Source organism: Vigna angularis, chromosome 4, assembly GCF_016808095.1.
Source record: "Vigna angularis cultivar LongXiaoDou No.4 chromosome 4, ASM1680809v1, whole genome shotgun sequence".
NCBI lineage: Eukaryota > Viridiplantae > Streptophyta > Magnoliopsida > Fabales > Fabaceae > Vigna > Vigna angularis.
The window spans coordinates 3,546,628-3,574,535 of record NC_068973.1 but is presented as its reverse complement, the minus strand read 5'-3'; the positions used below and the strand labels follow the sequence as shown (position 1 = coordinate 3,574,535).

The window sequence follows — 27,908 nt, the reverse complement described above, 5'->3', positions numbered from 1 at the left end:
AGTTTTTAGAAATGGAAAGTTGTTTGTACAAGTGGTTGAAACTTGTGTTTATTAAATAAGGTTTATTTTTCAGTTTAAGAATAATCTTCACTACAATATATAGTTGACTTCTCAGAGGAAAACTGTAGAGTGCTAATAAACTCAAATTTATAAAGAAAATAGATTTTTGGCTATATAATTTTTGGTATATATTAGGTGTGTTAGAGGATTAAAATTAAAAGATGACTATATAATTTTTGGCTATGAGACGAGTATTGAGAAGACAGTATCTAAATGTATAATTTATTATAAGCCAATGTTTTGTGTGTGGTGACATCTTTCTATCATCTTATTTCAATTGAAACATGTCATCCTTCCATTATCCCATTTTTAATTGAAACAAATGTAAGTAAAAAATCATATTTCCATTAACGTTAAATCCACAGATAATGAAAATGAATGTAAAGGAAGTAAAGGAAACATAACAAACAACTTAATCAACTAAGGGGGAGAGAGTGTGAAATTGTTATATATATTCTTAAAAAAATTGTATTAAAAGAAAACAATGTGTAATCTGAATATATAGGTAAACTTTGTAAATTTTAATCAATTCAAACAATTGAAATAGAATAATAAAAATAATAATTTGTAAAAAATAAGAAAAAAAAGTTTGTAGAATTAAGAACAAGGGATAATTAATAGATATAATTTTTAAAATTACCTAATAAATAATAAACAATTTTCTAATTTAAAGCAACATATAAAGAGACGAATGGTGAAAGAACAAAGACAAACAAAAAAAAAAAGTAAATACTCAAATTACTCAATATCTTACAACAAGGGAAAAACAATAAGTATATGAGAGTTAAAAATTTTATAATAAAGAAAGAGTGATGGTTTATAAAGTAAATATCATTAAAAAAATAATAAATAGAGATGATAGACCTTTATTTTTATTAAAATTTAAAAATATAATTAAGTATTAAAAATAACAAAACAATAACAAATAATAATCAACATGTTCAAACAAGGAGATTTAATTATAATAGATAAATATAATCACTGAGCTCTTTTATAATAAAAGAAAATTTAAAAATCTTGAGTATAGAAAGAATTAGGAATAAATAATGATGAGAAATATACGGCAGAATGTTGGCACAGAGCAGCACCTGAAAAAGGTGAATCCTACTGCGTGGGCCTCGGATACATCGAAATCACGGTTTGTTCCAAACTCTTCATTGCTCAACACTTGTCGGACACAGAGGGACACATACCCCTCCCTGTTCTTCGTAATTGTTAAAAGGGTCTCTTAATTTGTGTTCCCTGTCACAACCATCACAATTCACAAACCACAGAGAAAAGAGAGGGAAGAAAGGAGAATAGCATTGATAATAATATTAATACTAATATTAATAATAAAAAAAAAGGTGAATAGTTGAGAAAGAGGAGTTGGGAGCATGGAGAATCACAAGATGGTAGCATCGGTGTCTGTTAAGGAGGAGATAGACAATAACCTTGCGGTGCAGGAAGAGGAAGATGTAGCAGATGTGGGTTCCAGCATGACCTTGGAAAGGGTCGCTGCAGCTAAGAAATTCATTGAGGACCATTACAGGTCTCAGATGAAACTCATCCAACAACGCAAAGAGAGGTATGAATACAAAATCTTATGGTAACATCGTTTCTGTTTCGTTATGTGTTGTCTGGAGTCTCTTTATTCTTTCTATTTTGGGTCTTGCTTTGGAAATGCCCTTTTAATGTGATCATTTTCTGTAGACAATTCTGTTTGAGTGGATAGGACCAGACCAGACCATTGTATATGACAATTTGACAAAGTTTTGTTGTTGGGTTTCTTAATTATTAATGTAAATTTGTTTATCACAATAAGGTAATGTGTATGTTTTTGTGGGAGCTTTGGCTGTTTGTTAAATGGTTGCATTGCATCTTTAGGGTGTGATATCTAAATGGTTTTGTTGATAAAATATCTTTTACAAGGAATCAATCGTACAGAGCATTTATTTTATCATATTGTATGAATGGGCTGGATGAGAGTGAAGCTTTTCTCTGGGATTTGCATTTTTTTTTTCCTTTTCAAAGAAAAAGATAAATTGTTTTCTGAACACTTTATCGTCGATTCTGAAGAGTATTTAAGCTTTTCCTTCTCACCACGCTCTTGGTACCACAAAATGTTCATGTATCGATTGAAAGGGCTTTTACATAATTTTAGTTTCAGGGTGTCATATGCTATTTTGTAAATGATTAGTGTGGTTCATGCTTGTGCTTAGTTATGTGTTTCATGGCCCTTTGGCAGAGTCTTAGTTCTGACAGATAAATGTACTTGCACCCAAACACAGGAGGCTTGCAATTGTTTCTTAATTCATTGACAGAGACACTCTGGTACATGCATGCACACAAAAACTTGAATTTAGTTATTGATGTATACTTTCATACGAAGCTTCATTTTTCATTCAAGTTATTTCTTTTTAGTAGAGTAGTCATTCTCAATGAAGGGAATTACATTTAACTAGTCATCTTCTTTTTCTTTCTAATTTTTAAAGTATATTAGTAAGTTATGGGCATAATTTTAAAATTTGCAGGCGTTTAGAGCTAGAACAGAAGTTAGCATCTGCTCATGTACCAGAAGAGGAACAGATCAATCAATTGAAGGATTTAGAGACCAAGGAAACTGAGTTTATGCGGTTAAAAAGACACAAAATATGTGTTGAAGATTTTGAACTTCTAACCATTATTGGGAGGGGAGCCTTTGGGGAGGTAGAAATATATATCATCATATTAGATAGCCCCTTTGGTTTTTTTATGTGTTGATGTTTAAACATGGTATACTGTGTATGTTGGCAATCTGGATAGTGTATGATACCCAATTAAAAATTTTGGAATCATAACAAATAAAATGCTTGCCATACGGTTCTCGTTGTTGAAAGAGCTAACCCTTTTTTATGCGTATCCTTTGTTTATTTCTGAACAATCTATCTTCCTAAGAATATAACTTTCAGTTATGGAGTTAGATTATTGATATAGGAAAATAAATAAGAAAACTACGTTGATTAATAAGGAAGCTACGTGATGGCTAATAAAAATTAATCTAATTGATATTCAGAATTAAATTGATTGACTGTGACGTAGTTTCCTTATTAATTCATATAGCATTATTATTTATCTTCCTATATCAATTTAGGATGAGGGACTAGCTGCAGGGTGAAAACATCCATGTGAGTTAATTTTTAAGTAAATGCATTTTGTATATAGCAATGTATCAAATTACTCTTCAGCTTGTACTTTGTTTGGGTTCAATTTTTTCTACATTTCATAAAATAGAAAGTCATGATCGTATAATGGTGTTTCATCCCTCATGCAATTTGTTTTTCTTCATCTTTTTTATCCTCTCAATAAAAAGAAATCCCTTAGTTTGGACAGACTGAAAGACTATGGTGGTGACAATGATGTCAACATTGTTCTCTAATATTAGGATTCCAAGTGAGTTTGTGTCCTACATTGAGTAGGAATGAACAACATATAAGAAAAAAGACTCATAAACTTATTGTCTTAAAATGTTGGATTAGAGGTGATGTTTTGGTCTCTTATATGGAATGTTCATGACACTGTTGCCGAATCCCTTTAGGTATATTTATTATTTAAAGAGAGCTTGTTGGACATGTAATACAATTGTGTTACACTTGGGCATATTACCTGACTTGATGGTAAAAGTGGAAGGAAGTGAGGGAAATAATATTTAAGGCTTCTCTGCCTAGGCTTGGATACCATACTAGATAACAGAAGAGATCATGGAGAAAAGATATGTTTGAATACTCTATTTATTTTACTAAGTACTATGGAAATACAAGGTAATTAAGATATGCAAAGTAGGAAGAAAGAAAAAAAGAAAAATACTCCTATACATATAGGTCTACAGTTGTATGGACATTGAAATTGATGGGACCTTGGGTTTTATGAGGTGCCCAAGTCTTACATTGAGTAGTCTGGAATGCTTGTTGGAGTTCTTCAGTGGTGTGGTCCTCCCCCTTGACAACTAGTTTTTAAGGGAGGGTTCCCCAAGTACTCGGATAAATGTAATGGTCTCAAAAAGAGCTACCATGCATCCACTACAACATTAACTCTGAAGGGTGGTGCTATGGTAAAGACTTGAGTAGTATGGAATGGTTGGTAGAGTACATAAGTCACCTCATTGTCCCCTTTTGACAACTAGCTTTAGAGAGAGGATTCCCCAAATACTAATATAAAAGACTCAATTTTGTGTCAAATAAATTATGTGAGTGAGGATCTTATGAACTCCAATTTTCATTGGGACAGGAAAATAAGTTATTATTATTATTTTAGAAATCTTTCTGTTAAATGATATCATGTTAAAACAACACAAATGAAAACTGTGTTTCAGCAAAAAAGTTATAATTTCTTTATGCTTTTTTCCTACCTCAATACATTTAGGATTCTCAGAATATGACAGCTAATCATGGATGGTAGAAATAAAATGTAGATTCCTTACTAGTTATTATATGAACAAAATGGTGGTTTGAATTGACTTTTGATTATACTTTTACCAAATAGTTTTTGTTTAAGTTCTTCCTTTTCTGTTTTGTGTCATTCAACTATCTTATTCTTATCTTTCCTTTTCTTCTAAGAGTTAATCTTTGATTATGTACGGTAGTCATAAGTAATGTGTGGTTTTGGATTGTCTTTTTACTTTTGTTTGTATACCTCTGCCATTGAAAAGGTGTTAATTATTACACATGCTTTCACAGGTAACACTCTGTCGGGAAAAAACATCAGGTAATATATATGCCATGAAAAAGTTGAAAAAATCTGAAATGCTCAGCAGGGGACAGGTGAGTCTTGATAGTTTCTTTGGTTGAATATGAAAGTTTGTCATTTCCATATTTCAAGTTATTATTTAGAGAAAAGAAAGTTATTTTTGCTATTATTTTCTAAATTTCACCATCTAATTTTTATATTGTCTAATTTATGGTTTCATTTCCATTATAGGTTGAGCATGTTAGAGCTGAAAGGAATGTACTTGCAGAAGTTGCCAGTGACTGCATTGTGAAACTCTATTACTCTTTTCAAGATGATGAACACTTATATCTCATAATGGAATATTTGCCCGGTGGTGATATAATGACTTTGTTGATGCGGGAAGAAACTTTGACTGAAACTGTGGCTAGATTTTACATTGCCCAGAGTGTTTTGGCCATAGAATCTATTCATAAACATAACTACATCCACAGGTTGGCACTTTTACATCTTAAAATTATAATCTTGTTATAAATCATAATTTTCTTTCTTACGCTTCTTCCTGTTCCCCCAGAGATATAAAACCTGACAACCTTCTATTGGACAAAAACGGTCACATGAAGCTATCAGATTTTGGTCTGTGCAAGCCACTTGACTGCTCAAGCCTATCATCTATTCATGAAATGCAGATCCTCGATGATGGGAACTTATATGATACCATGGATGTTGATGGAGCCTTGCCAAATGGCAGAAATGGTAGGCGCTGGAAAAGTCCCTTGGAACAACTACAACATTGGCAAATTAATAGGAGGAAGCTGGTAATTGTCTTCTGCCCCTGCACTCAGAGGTTATTTGATGCTTGGCTGGTTCTTACTTTTTATTTCTTACAAATTCATAATACCAATATGACACTATACAATACTAAAATGATAGTACATTTAACTTAGAGGTAGTTAAACATGTGCCATCTATTGTCTGAGCATACCAATCCCATGGCAGCAACATTCTTGAAGAACTTAGTCCAATAAGTAGAATTGTAGATCAATGTAAAGAATGAAAAAGTTTGTAATTGTTTACTTTGCACTAAGATGGTAAAATTCTTAGCTCTTTAACTACATAGACGTGTCATGTTTCTCACTAATGGTCAATGAATATTTGTGGTAATTGTTGGTTATCTCATTGGTGCATGAAATGTTGATTTCAATTGCATATCCTTCTTCAGCTTATCTATTTGTTTCATGGCAGGCATTTTCCACTGTTGGAACTCCAGACTATATTGCCCCTGAAGTATTACTGAAAAAGGGTTACAGTGTGGAGTGTGACTGGTTTGTTTTTATATTTTTCATTTTCTGTCACTTGAATTGCATCTATCCATTTCCTGTGATAATAGTTTTGTCATTTTGAAGTGAATGCACACGATCACTTTGCTTTATCTTTTTCTTGAATGATTAGGAGTAGTATAAAAGCTCAAGGTTCCAAATTTTCTATCCAGACATTAGAGACCCTAGAATAAATTGTTCTAGAATAGCTAAATGTGTCAAGCACTATACTGTTTTGCTATGTAGCATAGTTAAACAAATTGAAGAAATTTAAACCAGAGTGCAATCAATGAAGCTCCTTAGGATGTATGTAGGGTAAAATTTTGATAACTTTAATTGTTTAGTAGCCCCTTTTTTTCTAGTCTTATTTAAAGTCAAAATAGTTGAGAAAGGGAACTTCTCTGACCAGTTTTAAGTTGTCATGACATTTTGGATTTAATGTGCGTATTTCAATCAGTAAACTTGAATTTGGAGTTACCCATTTCAAATTATTAGAAGCACCAGATAGATCCTTTTAGAATATTCATCTATAACTTTATATTTGATCCTGTCAAGATGTCGGACATGGGCCAAGAATATAGCCAAGTTATCCCTAAAGTTGGATTTTGAGATTGGGTCAGGCCTTGTCTATTTCTAATAGATCCAATGAGTTGATCATATTCTGATAGGATTTAATATGATAGGTTATAATGGGTAATAGGTGTGCAGGAGAGAGAAAACACTTGAAGAATTAATTGTTCAGTTTAGGAATTAATTGTTGTTGGGTAGTTAGAAGTGGGCTGCCTTTATAAGAAGGCAAGGGGGGGTCTGGTAGAGGACAGTTTTTTATATCAATTGTATAGACAGGAACCTTGATCCTGTGGAGGGGGATTATGCTCCCAGTTACTGGTTGTACATGACATTGGTTGATGTGAATACATATTTTCATTCTTTTCTTACCATTTGGGGTGCTATTGTGTGAGTGTGTGCTGTGAGACAGTTAGGTTTCATACCCAGAAACCTAACAATTTGGTCCGACCTGCCGGATCAAAGTGGGGGTGAAGGATCAAGAAGTTGCTCCGCTTAGGAGGGGACTGCCGGATCAAGAAGGGATCAAGAAGTGATCAAGAAAGGGTGGAAGCATGGAAGGAAGAGACAATACCTTGGAGAGAAGGGTCAGTGAACAGAAAATGGGGATGGCAGAATGGAGGAGAGATATCCAAGAAATAAAAGAAATGTTGCAGGAAATCAAGATTCACATAATGGGCTCAGAAAGAAGTGGGAAAGCTATCATGAGAGGAAAGAAAGATGGTTCAGAGGAAGAGCTGGAGGAAGACAGGGGCAAAGGGCAGCAGAATTGGAGGCAGCGGGTAGAATTGCCCAGGTTTGAGGGGTTGGACCCGTTGGGATGGATCTCTCAAGTTGAGAAGTTTTTTGACACCCCAAATATCACAGAGAAGGAGAGGCTCAGGTTGGCTTACAGTTGCATGGAGGGAGGCACAATTTATTGGTTCAGGGTCTGGAAAAATAAAACCAAGAACCTTTCTTGGAAAGGGCTGAAAGAGGCATTGATAAGGGGGTTCGGAGAAAGAGATAGAGGTTTTGTTTTTGAAAAGTTAGGCCAAACTGCAAAAATCACAGAAGCTGCTGATGAGAAAGTTGTTGGTGTTGCTACTCAGGGAGTGGCAAAAGCTGCTCTTTCTGGGAAGGAAAGAGAAAGAGATATCAGTGCAGAAGACAAAAACTGTGATGGAGGCATTGTTGGTGTTGTTACCCAGGAAGTGGCAGAAGCTGCCGTTTCTAGGAGAGATAGTGGGGTAGGTTGTGATGTGTATGATAAAACAGTGAAGAAGGGTGAAGACAGAGGAAAGAAAGCAGAATATGGTGGGAACATGGTGACTATGATGGCTGGAAATAAAGTAGAAGATGCAGCTGTCTTGAGTGGGAAAAAAATATGGTTGTCACAAACATATAAAACACTAGAAGACCAATGGCAAAGATATTTCTTTGCAGGGCTGCAATTTAACATTCAGAGGAAACAGTTAGCTCAACATGATGATGATGAAGGAATTGGATGGTCAGATCAACAAGTTCTTTCCTTTTTAGCTTCTAGGATGAACAAATTTGGGCAAGGAGAGGGCTTCGCTAGTACTGCTGCTATAAAAATACAAAAAAGGTTTTGGGGGTGGAAGAAGAGAAAAGAATTCTTGATCATTCATCAGAAAAGAGTTAAAATCCATGCCCATGTAAGTGGCCACCAGGTCAGAAGGCAATATAGAAGAATCATAGGGTCCATGGGAATTCTGGAAAAAAAGCAACTCTTATAGGAGTCAACAATTCTTTCATATAGACCACCACCCAAGCCTCCAGACCTGAATTGGAGGCAGCAGCCAGTGGGTTCCCTTCCTATGATGAAGATGAGCCATGGGAACAAGCATTACTGTACCAACCTTGAGGACAAGGTTGTTTTGCAGCAGGGTGTAATGATAGGATTTAATATGATAGGTTATAATGGGTAATAGGTGTGCAGGAGAGAAAAAACAGTTGAAGAATTAATTGTTCAGTTTAGGAATTAATTGTTGTTGGGTAGTTAGAAGTGGGCTGCCTTTATAAGAAGGCAAGGGGGGGTCTGGTAGAGGACAGTTTTTTATATCAGTTGTATAGACATGAACCTTGATCCTGTGGAGGGGGATTATGCTCCCAGTTACTGGTTGTACATGACATTGGTTGATGTGAATACATATTTTCATTCTTTTCTTACCATTTGGGTGCTATTGTGTGAGTGTGTGCTGTGAGACAGTTAGGTTTCATACCCAGAAACCTAACATATTCCTTTAAAGGATACTACATGGTGGCATATAATTGCAGTTATGACAGTGCTTGTGCAGTTGACTGTCCAAATCTTATATCAAAGGCATAATGATTTTAGATCCTGTTTGGCTTATAATATATTTTCTATATATTCTTCTGTTCTTCAAGAGAAGACTAGCAGAGCATTTTGTAATTAATCTATTTTATTATTTAAAAATAATGTTTTACTGGTTTTAACCTTACACTATTATTGTTTATAGTTCTTTTTACCCGAAGAAAACTATGGTTCCAATGTAAATTATATTTGCTTAAAGAGAAATGGCATCCTTTATGATGAAATATCTTCCTTGTTGACAGAGTTCTAACTTGCTGCAGGTGGTCTCTTGGTGCTATACTGTATGAAATGCTAGTTGGATATCCTCCATTTTACTCTGATGATCCTGTAACAACATGCAGAAAGGTGAGAAAACTGTGCACATACTAAAGAGCTTGCATCTGCTGTATGGTTCTTATTTTCGTAGTCTAGTGATATTTAGGTATTGCACATTTCAATGAATATTTATAATTCATAGAGAAACTCTAATAATGGGTACTTTGTCTTTCTGATTATTTAATAACTATTTTGTATACATCCTTATTATCACCATAATTTGTCACAGGGCTCACTATTTTAGTATTAAGTGCCCTATTTTTCAAAAGCACTAACATAACTGTTGAAATTATATCTACTTCTTTTTCCTTGGTGATGAGTATCTTCAGATCGTGAACTGGAAAAATCACTTGAAATTTCCAGAGGAGGCCAGATTGACACCTGAAGCCAAGGATCTAATATGCAGGTTGCTTTGTGGTGTTTCACATAGACTTGGCACTAATGGAGCAGATGAAATTAAAGTGTGTAAAATGTTTTTTTCTTTCTCCTGTAATACTCTATTGTTAAGTCATAATATTCCTTGATAATATTACTGGTTTTTAATTGATCAGGCTCATCCTTGGTTCAGAGATGTCGTATGGGACAGGCTCTATGAAACGGAGGCAGCATTTAAACCACAAGTCTTTGGAGAGCTTGACACTCAGAATTTTATGAAATTCGATGAAGTAAGACGTTACGATTTGGCAATGCTTCTTTTCTTCTTTGTCACAATAGATGCAGTGAGAATAAGCTTCTCACTTATTCTTTCATATATAGTGTCAATTTTAGTTGCTGGAATTCTGACATTATTGTAATTAATTGTGCTTACAGGTTGAACAACCAAAACCAGCTAGATCTGGATCTGGACCCTTCAGAAAGGTAGAAGCTTTACTTACTTGAAAGAATAAGATTTTTCAGACAGAGTAAATTAACTTGCCTCTGATGTTTGCTTTTATGTATTATTCAATTCAAAAAGGAAAGTTTTATCTTTACAATATTTATGTCATCATCATAATCATTGGACCCTCCAACATTAAAACTGTAGATACTCCAATTTTCGTTCAATTGAGATTCAAGAATAACTGCATGAATATATATCTATGGAACTTGCATATAACATTTAGTCTCAATTAATCATTGTAATACTGTTTTAATTCTCAAGGGTACAGTGCAATTTTTCTCTCTCTAAAGATATGGCATGTTTTCAAGGTTGATGATACTTCAGGAAAAAAAAAAACTATAATTTGCTTCACACGGCTTTCCATTAATTCAAAAGCACCTACACATTCTTATGTTTATTTCATCAGTTGTAGTTGTTTACCCTGGTCAAAATTTGTCCAAGGATAAATATACATCGTTCTATGTTCTTTCCTTACAGTTTTTTGTATCCTCTTTGTTAACAGAAACTCTTAACTTCTCAAGATCTCAGTTTTGTTGGCTATACATATAAGAACTTTGCTGCTGTCAAGGGGATGCGTCAATCTAATGGTAGGTATTGTTTTCCTTGAAGTATAATTCTACAACATCAATTCATAATGCTGCATTGTCTATGTAGGAGATCGGTTGATTAATCTTCTCTGCCTAAAATCACTATTGGATTTACAAGTATCGTGCACTGTGATATGCTTTTGAGACCTCAAACATAAATATTAAATAACAAACTAGTGTATGAACATGAAACTATTAGAATAATCCTTCTTTTTAACTGTTACTCAGTTTTCATAAAGCTGTTTTTTTTTACGTATTATCTGGAAGGGTCATTGGCTCGTTCTGGTTCTAGACCTAGCCTCACCTCCCTCTTTCTCCTAAGAAAAGGTACTTCGTTCTTTATTCACAAAATTGCTTCTGCAGTCTCTGTTGTCTTTCTCTTGAACTACCAATGTTACAACAGAATAACTAAAGGGCAAATATTATCTATCCAAAAGTTATCCAAAATCTCAAGTTCAATACCTAAATCTAATGGTAGTTAGTAGAGAGTGGTCAACCTCTTTTGCCCATCATAAGGAAGCCAATTGTATAGCAAGCTATCTTGTAAAATATGGGGTTCAAGACCTTATTCTTCTTTGTATTACAGACATGACTACCCCAACCATTGTCTCCTGCCTTTGAGGGACAAGTTGGGCTAGTTATGTAATCACTTTTCCTTGTCTGTTTGAAGTGTAATATTAAGGAGAACTTCGCATTACAAAATTAGTTCGTGAGGTTTACACAAATTTTATTTATTTTATATACTATAATTTGACAAGGTAAGGTTTATTCTCATTTTATATTCTATAATTTGATGTTAGATCTCCAATACATTGATTAACGCAAAAGGCATGACATCTCAAATATAGGACTAAATATTTGTGAATGGTCCGGTAACGAGAGATATGATAACTTTAACAAACTTTGCTATTAGATATGATAACTTTAACAAACTTTGCTATTAGATTTGACACCATCGCTATTAGATTTGACACCATTTTAGGAAGTAAACTTTAAATCTTACTCAATTTCTAAAAATTAATTTGTAAAATGAAATTTACTCCTATTTATATATTATAATTTGGTTATATCTATAGTTTATGAAAGACCTTCAACACTTTCTAGTGAATAAAAAAAGTCAGACTCAAATCCTGGAATTCAGATACACATTGTCCAGGTGACATTCAACTTAGTAAATATTTGTAGACAATTATTGTTTGCACCCTAATAATTTCTTCTTACACCTTTTACTTTTTAGATTGACTATTCTAGAATGTGATCTCCAGCCAATCGAAAAGATAAAAAAAAATTGGGTTGGTACAAGAAGAATTCATTAGTGAGCATAGCATTTTCCATATAAGACTAGTAATATTGAGATTTGTTAAGGCTTAGGCTACTGCTATAAATTGTAAGAGGGGAACAGCTGTACAACCAGTTAGAAATTTTGCATTGTTGTCGTTTCCTTGATTCTCTGGGGTAATCCAATAGGAAATTAGTCAAGAATTCCTAAGAAGGTTCAATGTATTTCGTTATGAGTTATGACTTCTGCGAATGATTGCTTTATTGTAAGCGTTTCTGACAGCTATAGCCTTTGAATCTGAACTAAGTTAATAAGAAGAAAACAAGTTAGAATTATAAGTAGAATCTTTATGCCTTTAAGTTTTAGATGATTGCTTATTCGATATTCGGTTGTAAACTTGCAATGGTTTAAAAACATAAAAAATCTTAAGGTAATATGTCATACATTGTGCTCATCACTAAATCTTACAGAAAGATTAGTGCTTCCATCTGAATGCTTTTTCTTTCAATAGATATTAACTTTGGTCCCCTACGAGTATGTTGAGAGGTGGGTTTTTGAGGTAAATCGGGCGGGGGATTACTAATAAATATGTACTTCAATTGATTCTTTAAAAAAAGGACAATCTATCATAAATTATGTTCTTTTAATTTACGAATAAAAAGTTATCTTGTGTTACATTCCTCCAAACACACCCTAGAGAATACTCAATTAGACTGGGGTCCCCTGCTTATTGCAACATCAAGGACTTCAATATCATCAAAATCAAATTGGAGCTCACGTAAATGAAATTTCACAACTATGCGGACTTGTATTATTGTGATATAGTCAAACAGGAATTGCTGCTACGTTGAGCTATTTATTGGCTTCCAAATTCCAAAAGTTTTGCTATTAACAGCAATGGCATATTCAACATGCATTTTCATTTCATTTCATCATATACATATTTTATAGCTGATAAAGATTATAATCACTTTTGTGGAACCTGATACAGATCCAGGTAGCATGTCACCACAGCGAACATCCATTGACTCCACACACAGTAATGGATCTAACCATGACAACTACTAGTTTACACTTCAGTTAAAACTGTTCTAACTGAACCGTTTGCTCTAGGTGATTCGGCGGTAAACTATTCCAACTGAATGGACATCACAAAATCATAGATGGTTGCATCCTCTGGTAACACCTCTTCTCATGCGAACAATGACCCTAATTTTTTTCATTTCAATTTTCATGTATAGACCTGTGTAGAAAATTAATGAGCATGGTGATGGACAAGCCTGCTTATTTTTCAACCCAAGATTACCTTACCTTTAGTGCCAACAACCACCTATCATGCATAAATTAGTGTACAGGGATATCTGCATCACTAGTGACTCCATATGTGAAAGTTTTGAAGCTAAAAGTATGTGTAATCGTAAACTTGTCACTCGGTCTTGACCACTTGTGCCGAGGTTAGCAAAGAAACACGTGCCATCACTTGTGGCAAGCAAATTGTCCTTTTCTTTTACCTCTCAATCCACCTCTTTTCCGTAGCCAGAGTTATTTACCTCCCTAATGGTATCTACACTTAAGCAACCTTTTGCTTCCATCAAGTTAGATGCAGGTCAAGTTGTTGAGTTATGACAATGTAATGTGTTGACATAATGACAACATCGAGTGATATCAATGGCAGTTTTATTCTCATTCCTAGAGCGATTGTCATTGAATCGATGCTACATGAGCTTCCTATCTATTCACGTGTCGCTTCCCTAGCATTCTGCTTTGCTGCAGTATACCACTTCAGAGATTGTTGTTTGCGTAATGCCAACGTGAATGGCAATAATGTGCAAAATCTTTTGTATCTAAACTTCTGAAGACTTGATTTCTTTACATTCTTTTTACAACAATTTGCTGATTAAATGTACTTGGAAAAGACATCCCCCGAATGAACATAATATATAGCATATTTTTAACCGTTCATTAACAATTCCATTATCCTTTTTGTACAAACAATTACATTTTTTAAGTAACTGATATGATAGGACTAACCCCTAGCACGAAAGCCTTTGTACTGAAGCGATTAGTGGGATGATATGTAAAATACCTGCATACTTGAGAAAGGAAGATGATGTGCGCTGTGGGTGACTCAGCTTGATGAGATGAACTGAAGCCTCAGACGGGCCTGGCGTGCTTAACGACTTGAGTTTCGCAAAGTCTGTTAATACACATTGTGCATCTTTTAAAGTTTTTCAGAAGCATATTATTAAAGGTAAAGGATGAATTGTGGATTGTGGATGTAAATATAATTTATGTTGCAGACTAGTTCATGTCGTCATAACAACAAATACTAATACTGGAATGTATATATAGCTTAGTAAATACACCCGTGTGGAAGTTGACGGTCAAATTATGTATTCTTAAACCAGAAATAATTCATCACAAAGGGAGAAAATGATGGAAAACATTTCTACCGTCAAAAGAGCTAAAACCGTATAAAATGCACGTGCTGTTTAATAGCAGATGGGATAGATATAAAATTCATAAGACCATATCAGATTAAAACATGTATGTCTATACAAGAACCTACTAATTACTATAATGACTCCTATAGTAATCTAACCTTTCTCCCAATACGAGTACCTAACGTGGGAAATAAGTAAAAGAAACGTACTATACCGCTAAGTAAGTCTTTATCATGGTTGCACCGGTAGGATCTGAAAGCAGATGTCTCACTAGACTCATTCTCAAGTTATTTGGTGCTATTATGAACATGTAGAAAGCAAATAATAAAAGATCTGTAGAGGAGAGAGAGGAGCCAAGAAATCCCTGCCACATCCTGCGAGGAAAAAACACTACACGATTACTCCCAGTAAAGCAATTTCTACCACAAAATTGGGGAGGGCTGAGAAGGTTTAGGCGACAAGCAATGATGTCAGGTTTGCAACAAGCTGATGCCAGGCTTGCAACTACAAAAGCAATTAATTGGTTGGACTAATCTCAACAAGTAAATTAAATATTAACCTTTGTGCCACAAGGTCAACAGTTATGTACATTTTAGCATAGCACAAATAGAAGAAAAAGGGTTTACAAAATTTGAGGTGTCTCTAGAAGCTTTTAGTAAACCCGAAGTAAATGAATAAAAAATTTTTTGCCAAGAATTGAGATGGGATAATCATAATCCATCTTATGAATACAAGTTGTTTTCCAGTCAATCCTATTAGAGTTAAATAAACGAATTAGACGTGCGCTTCATTCTAATAATGGTCACCAATGAAGAAGCAAGAATAATGTTTTAAATTTGTGACTTCAATTTCAAATGAACCTTGGTCATTGCTACAAATTCTGGTCACTGAAACAACCGTCTAATTCTAATGAATCTTAAATTTGTATCATTGTTGACATGGCATTTTCCATCAATCCATAACCTAGAGATAACTCAAGGTTTTTTAATTAAATCAAGTAGTACGACGACTGGCAGAAAAGAAGATTTCAGCATGAGGTGAAGACTGTTCCAGGATATCGACCTCCATCCTCAAGCCAGTTGATGAATGAATAGTGGATCCAATTTGAAAAATATTAAAAGAAAAAACAATCAGATAATCCTAGTTAGCCAAGAATACAGCCTAAAACTTGCAGTTGAGTACGCCTACGGTGTTGCTAAAAGCTCTAACAAGACTTATAGATAGTCCTCTCTCCATAAGCTTACATTTGTAGTTGAATCATCCAATCCATTTCTTGTACGATACACAACCTATTTCTGGTAATATTTAAACTCCTCTTTATATAGATTTATTTTAAGAATTGGATGAATGCATTTCCATCAAGATTAAGACTGAAGCATGATACCTTTACATTTTAATATAAAATGTATTACAAATTAAATTATTGACTAACTTTTTTAATAATAAACGGCAACCCACAAGGCTACCACTTTAATAAAGTCTGGAGGGGCTAGATATACACAACCTTAACCGTGGTGCTTTTGTAATGTTTGAACCCCCAACCTTTACCTCACAAGGTAAAAACTTTAGCATTTCACAAGACTCATCCCCAATTTTGATAATTTTCTTCTTAAAATAATGAACTATACATATATACAAAATATTAAACTCAAGAATAAAATAAATTTTAATGATAATCAGTATGAATCTTCCGAAGTTGGGTAGGGTGCACTAGATTAAGTACAATATTATTTTGGGTCGATTTGGTTGACATGATATTGTAGGATAATTACCCTATCTTTGTATGATAAATTGTTTAGTGCATCAACAAAATGATATTCTTACGCTATTACCTATCCTATCATGTTAGTACAATATATTTCTTATCCTAACCAACTTGTATTACCGCTAGCTCTCTTATCATGCTCGTCATATTGTCTTTGTCAACGTCACAACTTTCACCACTTTTGTCATTGTATCCCCTCCTACTATCATTGTTGCATCATCACCCCATGTATATTATCTCGATCATCATTGTCATCTTCATCGTAGCAATCACCAATGCTGCTGTCGTTATAGCAATTACTACCACTTCAATCATTATTGTCAAAACTTTTATTTATACTTTTATCATTGTTGTCGTCATCACACTATCATCATGACATCTCTACAGTAGAAACTATCACTAAATTCTCACCTCTACCATTAGCATCATACTTTTGTCATCGTCATTCTCATCACCACTAGCAAACATCATCGCTTCTATCATTGTTACCATAACCTCCATCGTCACTTCTACTATTGATGTTATTACAACCATCACAACTTTCACCATTTTTGTTACTCTCACCACCATTCTCATTGTTAGAGGTCTCAAATCTTCTAAAACTATGGTTAAAATAAAGTATATAAATGGGTGCAGATTTTACCTAATAAGTTCATTTTGTAATGTTCAGTTGGTATTCTAATATAATATTAAAGTCTATCATAATTAAGTTTGTGTTATGTTCCTTTGTTTAGGAGACTAAACAGAACATGCTCTTCTCACAATAATACTCGAAATAGTAGAAGATGAAAGTATGTGTATTTATATTATTGAATCTGTAATGTATACCCAGAAGAAAGTACAGGTAAATGTTCCCTAAGGAAGCCTCCCCTTCCTCCATTGACCAAAAAGTCAAGTCTAAATCAAAACAAAATATCTAATTCCCTCTTCAGCCAACTCAGCCTTTATTTATTCTCTCTCTCCCCCTAACAAACTAACAAACTTTCCCGCTATTTAATTCCCTAACATTAACTCTCTACCGGTATTAATATATATATATACATATCGTTAGGCCCTTACTTCCCTCCTCTCTTGCAGCCACCGTTCGGTATTAATATATATATATACCGTTCGGCCCTTATTTCTCCTTTATTCCTCCTCTCATATACTTTTAACTTCCTAACCGTTTGTTAGATCCATCATATCATTTACTATCAAATTGCTACTAGATCATTCACAAATATTTAACCTACAAGATGTTCAAACCTTTGCTCGAAGGTGGGGTTTTAAAAATCCTACATCATGTAAAAATATAGCTAAAGTACAAATCGTATATAACAAGTGGTTTTGTAAGATTGAATTGAGTTCAAATCCAAATTCTAAGAGTAAACTATCATCATTGCCGCCATAACTACTTCTATCATAGGTCTTTCCATCATATCGTAGTAAGTGTATTGTCCGGTTAAACTAATTTTCCATTATCTTTCCTCATTAATATTTTTTTCGTTCACAATTCTGAAAAGTATACAATAAAAGATATTTTAGGTCCTCATATCTTGTGCGTAGCTTTGTAGCTTATGACTGAAATAAAAATTCATGTCCTTAAATACATAGCACGTGGAAGTAATTATTCCATCTTTTCTAATAACTTATTCCGTAACCAAAATGTAACTTCTCCACCGTTTCAACTATAGTGTCCTTGTTTGCCTACATTCTGAAAAGCCTGTAAATATTTTTCTCCATCATAGGTGTCGAAGGTTCAGTATAACAAAAGGATTTTCATAAAGTTTTTGTTGGTTCTTGGAATCTTCAACCTAGGTTTCTCAGGCTTTCTCTTAGGACTCTTAGTTTTGATCCAAAATTGCAAAGAAACATGAGAACTCAAGTGTAGCTCCATATATATGATCTACCTGAAGAATATTGGACGCTGTGGATTCTTTGCGCTGTAGCATGATATTAAAGTCTATCATAGTTAAGTTTGTTAGGTCCATCATATCATTCACTATGAAGTTACTACTAGATCCATGTTATATAATATTTGGAAAACATTATAAAGCAAATTCCAAGATATCTACCATGTACATGAGAGAAAATAAGTCATACCAATCAGGTAGGCAGAAGAAAGTACGAAAGAATGTTCGAATTCCCCCAATGTCCAGCTGCACAATTAGAGCTAATCCAAAAAGAAAGAATGCCCTCTGCCGTTTCCTTTCTTGTGGCCAAAGTGTATTCCAAGCTGAAAGAAAAAGAAAATTCAAGATGCTTACTCCAGGTAAAATGATTTAACATGGCCATCAGGTATGAGTGTCAGCTAAAAAGGTTCGGCAATTTACATAACAGTAACTGATTGAGGTATGGGTAGGCATGGATGAGACTTACATAAATTCTATACACACGTAATAAAATAGATTGGATTCAAAACTACTTCCATTTAATTCTATGATTTTTTGAATTTAGTTCAAATTTGAATTTAGATTAGATAAAATTCATATCGATTTAATTTAAATTAATTTAGTTGTTATACCATTTCACTAAGTAATTAAATTATTTCTCAAGATTAAATTGTTAATTTTGGAAGAGAATGCCGTGACTAATAGATGCAAGTGTAAAATGATTCTAATTGAACTCTTTTGTTTTTTTTTCCTTTTATTGGTTACTTTTTCCGGTTCCTTAATTACTTTTGTTTACAAAACTTCTTTTTTTGTTTTTTTATCTTGTGACAAATAGGAGCACCTACGTATGGGTATGCCCATTTCCAATATAATGACTTATTGTTAGTTGAAATTTTCTTATTTCCTTTAATATTAGTCTTTAGAAAATAATTTATGTAGTAAACAAAACCTATTTTTAACATAATGCATTGATCGCGGTCCAAACAAATTTTTGAGTAAAAATAAAACCGACAAAAAATTGACTACACAAAATGATTCCTAAGGATTAACATTGATTTTAGATATCTTAATATTCCAAAAAAACCACTCAATCCATGTCTAATTTAAATTCAAGTAATTGGATGAGATTTAAAATCCAAAAATATAGATTTGGCTTTGAAAGGGATCCATTAAAATGAACTTAAAGTGAATTAGAAAATTGGGTTTGAATATTTGGATTTTTTAGTAACCCTTAGATTGAGGAAAGAAACAAAATAAACATAGTTTACGCAATGTTGAAAACTGAACAATTTAATATCTAAGGTTGTGATGATGAGTGTACTTGATTACCTTGCATAGACAAATTCTCCTTTCTTCTTTCTTGGGTAATATTGTCCTTGGCATGGCCATCTTTCAAAATATTAGAAATTACTGAAGCATATTTTGGAGCTTCTGACAAAGATCTCACAACGGAGTACCCTATTGGATAAAACACATATTGAACGTCAATAGATTAAATAAGCATATCCATCAAATGAAAACGTGATGAAATGAAAACGTGATGAAGTCGTGCCTGTGGCTGGATGCACCATGCTGGCAGCTGCACCAAATGCAAGGTTCTTTTGTTCTGTGTTTGGTAAGGATCCGCCAACAGGGATATAAGACCATTCCTACATTATACATGAAGGAACTTGTACACATCATATTATTCTTGGAACTCGGAAGCGAAAAACTGAGCTTAAAGATAACATGGCTATGAAGGGAAGAACAGGATTTCAACTCCAAAACTGCACTCAACATGTGTGTTAATATTATATATGAATATATATATATATATATATATATATATATATATATATATATATATATATATATATATATATGTAGATTTTATTGCTAACATAGGGGTTAATAATAAATTGAACTTCTTTTGGTTTTATACTTTACCCACCGTAGTAAATATCAATTTTTTTAGAAATTGTTTTAACCTTCCAGAATTTAGGTTTTCTTAGCATTCGGTTTTCTTTTTCTTGCTATAGATTAGTTTGGTCTCCCGATACTTTTTTGTATATTTTTTTCATTTCTCTTCTTTTATGAATGTTCATTTGATGGTAAATGATTGTTGAAGTTTTAGAATGCCAACCTAGTTGGAATGCTAAAACCTCGTAGAGATGCTTAACATGATTTATTAAAAAAATTATCAGCATAATAACATAATTTTATTATTGATTTAACACGGTGCGATCCCAGTTGAACCAGTAAACCTTGAACTAGTATGTTAATCAGGTCAATGACGACACGGTTTTAAAAACATTGTTATTTATAAAAGGTGTAAGCTAACAAACACAAATAGTGCACATGTACACCATAAACAATCAAACCTAGCATTTCCAAAATCCTACCTCTTCGTAAGTTTTAGTGATTCTGATCCCCATTGAATTTAATCTCGAAAAGAGCTTCTTCTTTAGTAAATCAAAAGGCATCGCATCTTTTGACGCTAAACAGGTTTCCTGCAGTTGTCATTTTTACATAAAGTGTTAACAGAACTGTAACACGTAATATAAAACACTAAACTGATAATCATGGAGCAAACCTCAAAAAACACTCTTGTACTGGACATGGGCATTGCATATAGAAATGTTGGATAATTTGCTTCTAGACCTTGAACATTTTGCTTCATGTAGTCTCTGTAATCCATGAAAACCATCACATTTGGATCATAAGGATTGTTTTCCACCTGATATTTCAACAAGAAAAATGTCATTATTACAAGCTATCACATCCTATGCATTTAACTTTTTTAATAAAACTTGTATTAATTAACTTAATGGCATTAAAAAAGTATGACAAGAAGAAGCACCAATTTTAGTCTGATTTAAACGGACTTATAAACCGTGTTATTAATGAAAATGTATTAACACCAAATAGTCAAAGAAATAAAAAATATTAGAACTTCCCAGGTCGCAGGATCTAATAATGTGGAGGAGATGAAAATGAAGAAATTAAGGAAATGGGAAAAGATTCTCAACAATAAATGTTAATATGGCATTCATCTAAGCCAAACACTTATTAGTAAACTGAAGAACAGAAACAGAGAGCTAGCCTCCGACCTCAACTTCCACACCATAAGCTGTTTGAACAGAAACCTTTGGACCCCCGACCTCATATTGCAACAGTTTCCCCGAAGCAGCTCCTGATGCAACAGTAACAAGCCTATAATAACACGTCAGAAGTTACCATATATAATAGATAAATGGATAAAAGATATTCGAAGCATGTGAGTGATCATACCTGCTGGGCACTACAATATCATATTCACAGACGACATGACTGTGACCATTGCTCGCCTCAATAATATTTTCTACTCTTGAGCTAAGATATGTGACACCTGACTCGACACACCTAGGGAAAATTAATATGAATCAATAATCTACAAAAGTAAATAAAATAATTGTTATTAAGAAATTAAATTACAATCAGTAGAAATAACAGTGATATTAAATATATCACTAAAGTTGGACGATTGTACCTGCTTAACAATTCCTCATGAAGCAGATGCCGACTGACACGTCCATAGGAACGTCCAATGAAAACGGGATCCTCATTGTCGAGATAGACAACGGTATCCTTCCAAACATGTTCAATGCAACCTTCAAGTCCGAGACCTGTGATTAAAATGAATTATTTATCTACGCATAATATCAACTGCGCAAGTACGCGGTCTGGAAAAAATCTATTAGAATCTTACTTTTTGGGGCACAACGTCTAAAACTCCAAATTGAAAACTTCTAAATATTATAGAGTTTATTGCTCACCAAATTTATAAGCATTTCGAAATTCCATTAAAATGAGTTGAGCTTTGTTAGAAGCTTTTTTCATTTAACTTCCCAAAAGTTAAGATGCATAACTAAATTTTACTTTATATTAGTTCATAGAGAAATCAATGAATTGAACTTTTTCTTTTCATACACCTAAATGAAATTTGTTAGGCATATGTTACTTAGGTTGACAAAGTTACTATTAAAAGAATCTGCCCAAAATATTTTCCACAATGGTATGATATTTGATGGTACTGCTAACAAAGGTAAGGGAAAATGTTAATTCTAAACTTGAGCTCTAAGAGAGATTTTATATAAGAATTTTCGCTTGAGTATAGGAGCAGAATAGAGTATATGTATTATAATTTTAGCAAGACAAAGAAGAAAAATGCTTTGAACGTAACATAGAAGATGCAATACCACAAGTTATAAGCTTAAGTATATAGGATCGATAGTATAAAGAAATTGGAAAATTAATAAAGTTGTCAGTTCAAGATACAGATCGAGTGGTTAAAGGAAGAAAGACATCAAGGTTTATTTATAACCACAAAGTACTGATTAAGCTCAAAAGGAAGTTTTATCGTACTACTATACAGCCACTTGAACTTTAAGGTACTGTGAATACTAAGCTTTAAAAGGAAAACAGATGAAAAAAGTTTATAGTAGTAAAAATGATAATATTAAGAAAGAAGTCTGGCGAGAGAAAAAAATGGGATATGTTACAAGGAATTTTATGGTAAATAATATTTATGAGAATTTGATTTTTGGCCGCATAACGTGTAATCGACCCAATCTGTTGGGAAAAGGTTATTGTCATTGTTCTAGTTGTCTCTAACCCACATGGCCATGTGGGGATTAGGTTATTGTCATTGTTTTAGTTGTCTCTAACCCACATGGCCATATTGGCTAGTCCGTATATGGGTTAGACTTGATTGCGGTGAGCTAACAATATTTTAAATAAATATCACATCATATATAGATAGCATCGGTAGAATGATACAGCAAGAATGATACCTCTAAATTCGTCCTCCCACACACCATAATTATTTGTAAAAGGAAGATCCGGGCCAATAAGCCCAACTTTTAGTCCCAACTTGGCTGATTCAGCAGCCAGAGCAAGACCAGCCGGACCACAACCAATCACAACTAGATCTAGTATATCATCTCCTATGGGGCGCAACTGCAAGAGTGGTTAACAACAGGTTTTTAGTAGTAAGAAAACTGAAATACAAAACACAACTTAGTTAAGTATCTCCGCAACCGGTCCATCAGCGCATAAACCTTAATATGGCTTCAGAGACACGAAACAAAATCATCATCAGAACGAAAACCATCATCACACCTCAACTTCATCCACAGAACTCAATTATAAAAATGTCCTCAACAAATATAACGCATTCCTCAGAAAAACAATACCCAATCACTTTATCATTAGCATCTCAAGATGGCTAATCACTTATACCTAATTTACTTCGTGTATGTATAACTATGCCCCGTATCAATTTATAGTTTGATACTATCCGTGAAGTGTCTCTATTTTTTTGAAAATAATAATGAAAAACAAATAAAAATACATGAGAAAAAGAAGCATGTATGACATAAAAGCATGGTATCTTAATAAAAAAAGTTGCCCTCTTCATGGATAACTTTAAAAAAGAAATAAAATGTATAATACTGTTTTTATTTGTAATAATCGACTACAATATTTATAATTTTATATTATAATAACATCCAAAATGTATATTCTTAATTTAGATTTACATTATTATAATTATTATATACCTACCATGTTTTCGTGAATTTTACACCCATTAAGAAAATCTCATACTATTTTTAAAATAACTGTATCGACAATGGGATACATCTCGTATCTAGTACATGTATGATCTCTGTTTATCATGCAAGATGACGATTCAAACATAAATAGAAGCTACGGCAACCTAAAAGCGAAAAAACCAATCGAAGCCTACAGCAATATCCGTTAAATTTTCAACCAAAAAAATAGAAACACAGCACAAAAATTCATCCAAACTTCGGGAACCTTTCAGGACCAATCATAACTATACTCAACCTCCAACAGAAAATAACAAGAATCAAAATCCAAGAAACATGAGCGAGAGAACATGAAACCTTATCCACGATCTTGGATTGCATTTCCATGGCTTTGTTCTGTTGCATTTGTACGAAAACAAGTTCGGAGCCTCCGGCCTTCACGTAATCGTCCTCATCGGCGAAGTCTTCTTTGGTCGCCACGCAACTCTCGCTCCCTGCCTTCGCCTCCACCTTCAGCAACCGCGAGCGCCACCGAACGCCGTGGCCGCCAGACGCGGTTCTTCTTCTCCACATCTTCTTCCGCAACCTCAACCTCGACGAAGGACTCACGCAAAACGCCATTGCCGCCAAGTTTCTCGCTGCAACGCACTCCATTTCGTTGTCGTTTTCAGTATACGCCACTGATTTAGTAGTTTCTTTATCACTCCTTCCTCCTCACCATGACATTAAGTCGTTGCGTGTGAAGCACTGAAGATGTAGTTACGATTCTTAAAACGACGACGTCCTCTGTATCACGCCAAACGTGTGTGTTTTCGTGCAATGGTTGAGTTCGCTTTCTGTTACAGAGGGATATGGTATGCGATGCTTCGATTTTAATTTGGTGGCATGTTTAACAGCGATCCGAAACTTCCACGTGGCACATTTGGATTGGGCGAATTTTAGAAAAGGCTACCCTTATCCAAAACGGTTCGTGAAAAAGTCTACAAATATAGAGTCAGCCACAGAAAGAAAAACAAAATGTGCGAATGCGAAGCAATCTAGACCGTACATATGATTGATCCAACGGAGTCCGTTTTATAATGGTAATAATAATTCTCGTGGTCCAACAGTGTATTTTCCTAATTTTGAATATTCAATTTCATAAATCTTCGAAAGAATATAAACAAACAAATTTGATATAATCTTAAAATTAAATTTAGATAAATTAAATTACAATTTTTAATTTAATATCACTACTGCATTTTATATATTTTCTGATATTTTTTAATAGAATTGGATAAGATTTTCAAGATTTGGAGGACAAAAATTGATTGATGTCTAATAACATTAATTAAATTTGTTGTTTCTTTACATAAAAAGAAAAACATCGGCCGAACCTGAGAGGATGCACATGCAAGGACGATCATCTATACAAATATTAAAAGTTCACGTTTCTCTTTGAATGAATAGGTGTAAAGAGATTCTCCACTTTGAATTCTTGTAATTTAAGGATGAAATTATAGTTGACTGGCAGATTCAAAATAGTTTTTCCCCTTATTATTCAAAGTCAAACAAAATTTATTTAAACTAAAAATTATCTTACAAACTTTAATACACTATATTTAAGTGTTTGTGTAACATCCTAAAATACAGTAATAACCATAAATTAGAATTAATTACATTTAACACTTAAATAGTGTAGTCTTTACACTAAAACCAGAGTTCATAAACCAAAAAGACTTTAAGTACAGAATTTACTACAATACAGGGACGAACGGTTTTACAAAACCAAATAACCGATCGTTCAAAAACTAAAAAGCTAATATCTAAACAAAACGAACGCTCTAGGGCTTGGCTTTGACTTCCACGTCTACCAGATTCTCCTCTTCAATAACATCTTCTAGCAAAGTCTCGCCTTTTGCTCACATCCACACGGATGATCATTGCAATGACAAGACGAAAGTACAGGGACGAGACAACACAAGGAAAAACGAAGGGTAAGCTTATGTAATTTAATTCATACATCAACATTTAAATCAAACATTCCAACACACAAGAATATTTCAACATATATGATCATCCAAAAACTATCACTAGACGGACCGTCCGGGATGTATGAATCTGTGTAGCTACATGCGTCCCTTGCACCCGGGTGATGTAGTAACTGGAATAATCACATCAGCTGCCACCTGAGGTTAGCCCTATCCAAAGTACCCCTAAGGACTAGGACCTCCTGTCGTTCCCACACATGACCTACCCTCCTCTAAGTGAGGACGAGTACTCACGGAACATCAGGATGGACAGCCAGCACTAGCATGCCCACAGTCATACTTTACAAAATTTCATATTCATATTCATCCATACATGAGTCGTTCCTCCCTGGAACGCTCGTTCAAAATCCACAATCATTAATTCATCTCATATATCGTTCATTCATTATCATTCTTCACTTTAACCTCATTTTCGTCTTTCATTACAGTTACATAAAATAACGAGCGTTCAGCCCTCTTCATAACGAGGACGAACGTGAAAAACTAGACCGAGAGATTCTCGTTTCAGAACCGAATAAAACTGACACATCAGATTTACCGAACGTCATTTTCTACTCGAATCAGTTGAATGAACTGACTCTAGGAAGATCAAATCATTACTCAAAGAATAATTTAAGTAGGAAGGTTCTAGGCCGAATCCAAAATAGATAAAGACCCTCAAGACGTTTAGATGACCATACCGAGAATAATTTAATTATAAAAGCCGACTGCCAGTCAATGACCGAACGCGGTACACGGATTTACTGAAATTTGGACGAACGCTATTTCCACCCGTTTGGTAATTTAATACTAGGACGAGCGTTTCGGTATAAGACCGAGCGCCACTCATAACGAACGCTTTGGGTCGAGACCCATCGCAGACTTGTACTCATAATAGAAATAGAATTAAAGGTAATACGAGATGGTGAAGATAGAATTTAGAAATGACTAAGTGTCCAAAGGTATAATTATAAGCTTCTCAACTCCTTACATAACACTCGGGCATCTACGTTCGGCCGAACGCTCAAACGTAGCACTAATACAAGAGAGCGTTCGTCCTCAACTAGGATTCTTTCCGAATGAAAGAATCCCTTACCAAATCATTTTCACTAGAAAACCGAACGGTCAAAGACCGTCCAGTAACGTACGTACACAATCATAAGGGGTATTTCTTATCATAGTCAATATTATCAAATTTCAATTTTAACATATAGTCTCACCCATCTACAATCATATGATATTCAAATAATCATATCTTATATCCTCAAATCACAGAAATCTCATACATTTCATGCATCATAACATAGCATCATAAATTTTCATATCCAATCAATTCAACGAACGTTCATTCCATACAGTCATATCAACCATCATGCATTAAACTCCTTCAATCAACTAACGCACATTCATACAGTTCAACAGTAACCAAATCAAATTAAATTAAATAAGCTTCCCTTACCTGGATCAGTGATGAACGTCCTAGGAGTATGATTTTGATTCGTCCAACTACAGCTTTCTACCCTCAACGATTTTCTTAATTTCTCCAACTAAGTCTAACCATCAGAAAATACAGTAGAATTTAGATTATACCCTTGCATGCAACCAAATCTTGGTTTTGCATGTAACCCAGAAACGAACGGCTGAGGTCGAGAACTTACCAGTTTCAGAATCTGGATCTGTTCGGTCCAAATTGAAGCTTACAGTGTCGGGAGTACTTCTATGGTTTCTGAATGATGAACGGAGAAGAGAAAGGGTAAGTTTCAGTAGAGAGAAGGAAGAGGTTTCTAGAGAGAAGGAGGAGGAAATGAAAAGTCAGTGTTTCAGGAGGAAGAAGGGTGCATGCAGAGAGTGAGAAGAAGTGTTTTCAGAAAATCATTTTTCTTCCCAAGACAAAACGAACTTGCATTCTCATACGGACACTTGTCTTCCACTACTGACTTCAGAATGTTCCATTTTGACACTTGGCAATTGTGCGTCAGAGTTGGTGAGTGTGTTTTTAAGGCACCTGAGCAGGGTTTTGGGAGTAATAAATGAGATTTGACATGTGTGTTTTTGGGTTAAATTTCCGAGGTCTTACAGTTTGCCTGGGTCAATGTTAGATAATAACACAGAGAATCACTTTTCAAAGGACATATTTGCAAAGATAAATTAAAATAAAGAAATAGAGAGAAAAACAAAAATCAACAAATAAAAAATAGAAAACGAGATAAGAAATTTGCAA

The 27,908-nt window shown here is 34.1% G+C and overlaps 2 protein-coding genes across 4 annotated transcripts; one reads left to right on the top strand and one right to left on the bottom strand.

Annotated features, from left to right (window-relative positions):
* Nucleotides 1–1,436: 1,436 nt before the first annotated feature.
* Nucleotides 1,437–14,191, top strand: LOC108331503 (uncharacterized). The gene is made up of 14 exons (XM_017566216.2): nucleotides 1,437–1,627; nucleotides 2,574–2,748; nucleotides 4,755–4,838; nucleotides 4,996–5,237; nucleotides 5,318–5,561; nucleotides 5,989–6,068; nucleotides 9,228–9,312; nucleotides 9,612–9,743; nucleotides 9,834–9,947; nucleotides 10,093–10,140; nucleotides 10,665–10,749; nucleotides 13,020–13,067; nucleotides 13,142–13,207; nucleotides 14,053–14,191. Exons 1-13 carry the CDS (start codon nucleotides 1,437–1,439, stop codon nucleotides 13,168–13,170), a joined length of 1,557 nt encoding a protein of 518 aa, XP_017421705.1. The 3' UTR covers nucleotides 13,171–13,207; nucleotides 14,053–14,191.
* On the bottom strand, nucleotides 5,154–24,535 carry LOC108331502 (lycopene epsilon cyclase, chloroplastic). 3 transcript variants are annotated; one of them, XR_001832397.2, is made up of 13 exons: nucleotides 24,036–24,535; nucleotides 22,920–23,085; nucleotides 21,617–21,752; nucleotides 21,379–21,489; nucleotides 21,198–21,300; nucleotides 20,681–20,824; nucleotides 20,490–20,597; nucleotides 19,661–19,757; nucleotides 19,438–19,566; nucleotides 18,320–18,452; nucleotides 14,687–14,846; nucleotides 14,115–14,225; nucleotides 5,154–9,292 (listed from the first exon to the last, which is right to left on the bottom strand). XR_001832397.2 is itself a non-coding variant. In XM_017566213.2 (12 exons), exons 1-12 carry the CDS (start codon nucleotides 24,330–24,332, stop codon nucleotides 14,202–14,204), a joined length of 1,608 nt encoding a protein of 535 aa, XP_017421702.1. In that variant the 5' UTR covers nucleotides 24,333–24,535; the 3' UTR covers nucleotides 14,085–14,201. The 3 variants fall into 3 exon arrangements, 2 of the variants coding, with proteins under 2 accessions (XP_017421702.1, XP_017421703.1); XM_017566213.2 differs by lacking the exon at nucleotides 5,154–9,292 and having other exon boundaries at nucleotides 14,085–14,225; XM_017566214.2 differs by lacking the exons at nucleotides 5,154–9,292; nucleotides 14,115–14,225 and having other exon boundaries at nucleotides 14,520–14,846.
* Between the last annotated feature and the right edge of the window lie 3,373 nt (nucleotides 24,536–27,908).

Coding starts and splice junctions, on each gene's coding strand:
- LOC108331502 (XM_017566213.2), bottom strand. CDS start 24,332: ATGGAGTGCGTTGCAGCGAGAAACTTGGCGGCAATGGCGTTTTGCGTG. Junction 19,567..19,660: donor CATGGTGCATCCAGCCACAG/GCACGACTTCAT, acceptor TTTATCCAATAG/GGTACTCCGTTGTGAGATCT. Junction 14,847..18,319: donor TTCTTCTGCCTACCTGATTG/GTATGACTTATT, acceptor TTTTCCTCGCAG/GATGTGGCAGGGATTTCTTG.
- LOC108331503 (XM_017566216.2), top strand. CDS start 1,437: ATGGAGAATCACAAGATGGTAGCATCGGTGTCTGTTAAGGAGGAGATA. Junction 9,744..9,833: donor ATGGAGCAGATGAAATTAAA/GTGTGTAAAATG, acceptor TTAATTGATCAG/GCTCATCCTTGGTTCAGAGA. Junction 10,141..10,664: donor GATCTGGACCCTTCAGAAAG/GTAGAAGCTTTA, acceptor CTTTGTTAACAG/AAACTCTTAACTTCTCAAGA.